General features: G+C 35.2%; 1 protein-coding gene across 1 annotated transcript; it reads right to left on the reverse strand.

Moving 5' to 3' along the window:
* Positions 1–4,384: 4,384 nt before the first annotated feature.
* Positions 4,385–5,319, reverse strand: LOC149151074 (CEN-like protein 1). The gene is made up of 4 exons (XM_089443049.1): positions 5,077–5,319; positions 4,937–4,980; positions 4,807–4,844; positions 4,385–4,689 (listed from the first exon to the last, which is right to left on the reverse strand). The coding sequence occupies exons 1-4, from the start codon at positions 5,317–5,319 to the stop codon at positions 4,385–4,387; spliced, it is 630 nt and encodes a 209-aa protein (XP_089299175.1).
* Between the last annotated feature and the right edge of the window lie 463 nt (positions 5,320–5,782).

Raw genomic sequence — 5,782 nt, forward strand, 5'->3', positions numbered from 1 at the left:
TAAATAACCATGAATTGGAAATTTGAGTTAAAATATGTTAAGTTATCGAGAATGGTAAACAAACACCCAAAAAAATTGTAACATAGTAAAAAACTAAATAATCATGAATTAGAAATTTGAATTAAAATAGGTTAAGTCATCCAGAATGGTAAACAAACACCCAAAAAATTGTAACATAGTAAAAAGCTAAATAATCTTGAATTAGAAATTTGAGTTAAAATAAGTTAAGTCATCCAGAATGGTAAACAAATGCCCAAAAGATTGTAACATAGAGTAAAGAACCCTATAAGAGTGGAGTAAATAACCCTAATTGAAGTAGAGTAAATGTTCCATAGCTATGTAGAGTAAATAAACCTAATTGAAGTAGAGTAAATGTTCCATAGCTGAGTAGAGTAAATAAGCATAACTGAAGTAGATTAAATGTAACAATATGGTGTATTCTCCTATAGCTGAGTAGAGTAAATAACCATAACTGAGAACTTAACGAAAAACAAAAATCCCGAGGAAAACCCCATCTATGTTAGCCAATGAATATTATGATAAAATAGAGAAATGCCTATCAAGGGGAACCTAGATTCCGGTAATCAACCCACTCCATAGCCAGATCCTGTAGCTTACCTTTGTGTTGTTCTAGGTCCATATCAACTCACAATAGATAAATCAATCAAACCAAAAAAATAAAAAACGTAGAGCAGTGATTGGAATAATGACAGATTCTCACCCATTAAATGCCTTGAAATTCGAACTCCAATATTGACAATACCAAAAACACTCTTTCTCCATTGTTGAATTGTTTCGATGTCATGTCATTTCTTTTCTTTGCTGGTTTTTGCAGGCCTTTAGCGTACAATCCAATCCATATTTATATGTGCTTGTCAATATTGGAGATGCTCAGACTTAACGTTGTAGAAATAATACAGAATGAGAAGAATTGACCTACATCTAATTTATTTGGTCCTTACAAAAATTGTGTATTGATATCTTACATTGTATTATTAATATCGCTGCAGAAAATATCATGCAATAGGAAGACAGAATCATCATATATTGTGCAGTAGGAGGAAATAGCTGATATCTCTGGAGAAAATATGCAATGAGTGAGCAAAGTTCATTGTATTTTGCAATTGGCTACAACCTAAAACAGTACACCCTCTGCCCTAAGTAAACTTGTTGACATTAACTCTAGTTTTTATTTTTGTAAACATGTTGTTATTTAATATTATAAACATCACCACAATGGCTGCACGAGCTATGAAGCAGTAGCAAGTAAAATGAATAATTATGTGATTCGCTACCCAAAAAGGAAACGAGTTTATTGATAGGAAGTCAGACGTATATAATAGATGATGGATATTCGAAGCCAGATCCACCACCGGCAGTCACTTCTTCGAAGAGGCGAGGCAGGGGGGCATAGAAGGGAGTTACTGAAGCAATCTTCTCCTCGACCCATGGGTATTCCTATCCGAGTCCCTGCCGGGTTTCAGAGAAATTAACAAACAATCTTAGTCGCCCGCAGGAGAAACTATGGAAGAAATAAAGAAAGAAAGGAAATAACAACACATTATGACGTGTTCTAGTTTTTAGATGCAGCAACATAAAGCAATCTTCACATAGTATATAAAATTTCTTACAAATGGTAGAAGTCAACACGGCTTGCTTTAGAGCCATCAGCGGCGCTGGAATACCAGAAAACACAAAAGTCTAAAAGAAGCTACAAACCTGGCATGGTTTCGATTCTCTAGTTTGAAACCGATAAAGAATATGAATGCATTAGAAAGCAGGAAGAGATCTCCACATAGTCCGTTGTTATAAGGTATGAAGACATGGAAAAGTTTCAAACCTGCATGGTTTCGATTCTCTAGTTTGAAACCGATAAAGAATATGAATGCATTAGAAAGCAGGAAGAGATCTCCACATAGTCCGTTGTTATCAAGGTACGAAGACATGGAAAAGTTTCAAAGCGGTATCCCATATGGAATCCATCCTTACAGATAATTATATGACACGTTCAGTTGCACGAGAGACGAGAGAAAAAACCCTTTGGATATTAATCCACTCAACCGATTTTCGTTGAGATCCATAATCTTCAGTTGTGTCAAGTTCCCCAGAATGTTGGGAATGGCCCTGGACAGTGTATTGGAGCTTGAGATCGAGCACCTTCAATTGCTATTCGACTGAGTCCGAGTAGAAATTGACATTCCTAGGATTAAGGCTCGTTGGTCTCATTTGGTTATACTCATTTCTGTTTGTGGCTCTAAGAGCTTTGCCATTATGGCAGAAAACCCGTGAGTATACCTAATAACTGTGGCTCTAAGAGCTTTGCCATTATGGCAGAAAACCCGTGAGTATACCTAATAACTGAAAACGTAGAGAAAAACGTAGGCAAATATGAAAACGAGAAGCAGTGCTCTCAGTTGGTGCCCAGGTCCAGTATTACGTCAGAGAAATACGGGGTATATCCTCCTTCCCACGAGTAGATAAAGAGTTCAGTTTCCAAAAGAGCAAGTCGGTTCCTATATACTACTCACGCCCAGCTAAGCGCCGAAACTCCTGGTGCTGCACGATTTTTTTTCTATTAGAGCTTCTGCAATACCTATGGTCTTTCCCGAAACACCTTAAACTTACCTCCATGAAACACCTGAAACTTTTGTAACATGCGCGAGTGGATGAACAATGTGTATGTACGAATGGATGAACAATGTGTTTGCTAACCTGAATATTTTGCTAACATGCACTAGTACATGAACAATGTGTTTGCTTTCAATGGAATGAAGAGAGAGTGGATGAACAATGTTTTTCTTTACATTTCAACAGAATGAAGATAGATGGCGGTGTAATGAAGAGATGGCGATAGCTGTAAACAATTGTATTAGCGAATGGTGACAAGTGTAAGGGTGATAGGTTTATGCAATGTCCACACATCAATTTTGAAACTTGCTCTGAACTTTGTTTTGAAAAACTTAATAAATTAAGTGGCACACACTATAATGATTTTTTTTATAGAAAATTTAGGATAAATTAAGTTACCCACACTCGGGTAAGAGTAAGTGATATTGGCAATAAGAGGATAAATTGAAAACTTTTAAATTTTCTTGCAGAGTTAAAAAGTAATTAAGAAATAAAAATTTATGGTCAACCTATGAATTAATAGCAAATCAACTATCGACTGAACGCTATATTCCCTGGGCTGCCGAGACTAATAATGCAACGTAATTAACTAATTTATTAATGGTGCCTTGAGTTGGCAAAAACCATATGCTTACCTTCTAAACGATGTAATATTGCATTATCATGATTTGTATTTTTCGGTAGATGTTTATTTTATTTTAATTCTAATTTTGTTGATGTTGCCAGTGGCATTTCACAATATGCTCTGTGTTGCATCTTGAAAATATTTCGTTAGATCGAGTATCTTCAACATGATGTTAGCAGCATTTTCTTTTTACGTTCTGTTAAATTTTAGCAATTCGTTAGAAATTCGTTTTAGTTTGAAGATGAATTTTCAGGGTTAAGAATTTATGAGCCATGACTTCCCAAGTATGCGATGGTGTTGGGTCCAATTTGTAATAATGCAACGTAATTAAGTAATTTATTAATTGTGCTTTAAGGCGGCAGAAACCATGTGCTTACTCTTTAAACGATGTAATATTGCATTGTCATGATTTGTATAGTTGAAAGATGTAATATTGCATTGTCATGATTTGTATAGTTGAAAGATGTAATATTGCATTGTCATAATTTGTATGGTGTGGTAGATGTTTATTTTATTTTCGCGAAATTTTTTCCGAATTGACCGGACCCATGTCTGTCAAATTCCCGACTATTTCGGGAATCTACATTCAACTTAAAAATGCCCATTTACTTTACTTCTATTTTTCTTGATGTTGCCACTATGACACATACTTTATCCAGTGGCATTTCACAATATGTTCTATGTTGTTTACGCTTTGTTAAAATTTAGCAAATCGTTTTATTTGGAAGGTGAATTTTCACCCACCAAATGTATGACAGACTCCAAAATTTATATTAAAAACTAAAGCTAAGTGATCAAACGCGATGAAGTCTTTTATTAAGAAATTGGCAGTAAAATTTGCTTGACAGATGCGCGCTTCGATTCTTGATCTTGGCCAAGATTCTTGATCTAATGGGATACCAAAAGATTTACCGAAGAAAATAATTTGATTTAACTTTACAAATATATTCATTTCGGCTTGATTCGAACATTGTCCAAATTACAAATAGTTACAATTTCGCATATTAATATATATGCGACAACCACAAAGTTCTTGAAACGCAGAAAATGGTCCAACGTACTCATGAATTTGATTTTCAGATAAACGACACTCAAGCTGTTAGATGACCCTCCTATAAAACATCCGATACTTCATCGTTTCTTGTTTTTCCACCGCTTACTTGTTGAGTAGCTGGTGCTTGCATTTTGTCCAGGAAATTCTACGTTCACGCTCTTCTTTCTTTGTTCATTCTCATTCTCAATCTCGATATAGAAATAACCAGCGGCCATCGGTGGTCCAAGTCGATTTTCATTGGCAAAAGCTCTGGTGCTGAAGTTGTCCCGCGAGTTGGGCTTAATTAAGGGATGGCCTGGATCCTTGAACAATGTGAAAACCATCTTGCTAGTACGCGTGGGTGTCGGAGCTTCGTACGTGAGAAGACTGTCGCTCCCCGAAACTGATATTGCACGACAAAGAAACACAAGAGATTTTGATCGTTCGATCCAACACATTAACACGCGTTAAACGGAAATAACATTAACACACAAAGTGGCAACTGCCATGATATCCATACCAACAAGAGAATTGCTGCTAAAACGTTGGGTATTCAGCCTGCACAATGTACAGATTAATGCTTTTATTTAGATGAAATAGATATGGGTGCTTTATATTATTCAGAAATTTGCGAGAGGATTATGACATACCAGTGCAAATACTCGTGCCCAGGAGTTTCAGAATCAGTCATCACCTGATTGTTTGGATTTATGAAAGACTTTAGTTATGTGGTTATGAAAAATTCATGATGAATAAATAATAATCGTGAATTGAAATAAAAACTAGTTACCAATATGAATATGGACTTGATAAATACTTCGGGATCAGGAACCGCATTATAATCTTCGTCAAAAAAAATGAGTGGTTCGAATAGCATGTCATCTGGCGACACTTGCTCGCCCAAGCTGGTTTCCTTGTAGCCGCAGAGTACAGAAAGCTTGTAAAGAGGATTGAAATCGTCAACAACCCCTCCGATAACTCCTGGTGCCAGAAGCTGCTCTCTTATTTCCTGAATCCGCCTTTCTTGAGACATTCTCTGGTTAAGGCAGGAAAATCCGGTTGAGCGAAATGATTGTGACGGCCCCGGATGAATCAGAAGCACGACTTGATGGTCGAAGTTGTGTTACCCTGCTACTTTGATCGCGTCTCTTATAGAGCTAGATAATTATATAAATAAATTAAATTGCGGTTAATCCATCAACACGTGTCAAAATAATTTTCATATTAGCTATATTATTATTATTAATTATAAAATTCATGTAAGAGATTATTATTCATGAGATTTCATAACCACTTTCTCATAATATTTTTCTCTTTAAGATAAAGTTTATCGCAAGAAACTTAGTCAATGCCATATATTAATAATATTACATGCCATAAATGGTATTGGTATTTATATAATTTATATTTAATGATATATTTTTAATTAATTAATTTAATTCAAAAATAGAAATAATATAAAATTTTTAAAATAAATTTTAATATTTCATATATAA

The sequence above is a fragment of the Pinus tabuliformis genome, chromosome 9, assembly GCF_031772625.1.
Source record: "Pinus tabuliformis cultivar Carrire ecotype Pingquan chromosome 9, CPIR1, whole genome shotgun sequence".
Lineage (NCBI taxonomy): Eukaryota > Viridiplantae > Streptophyta > Pinopsida > Pinales > Pinaceae > Pinus > Pinus tabuliformis.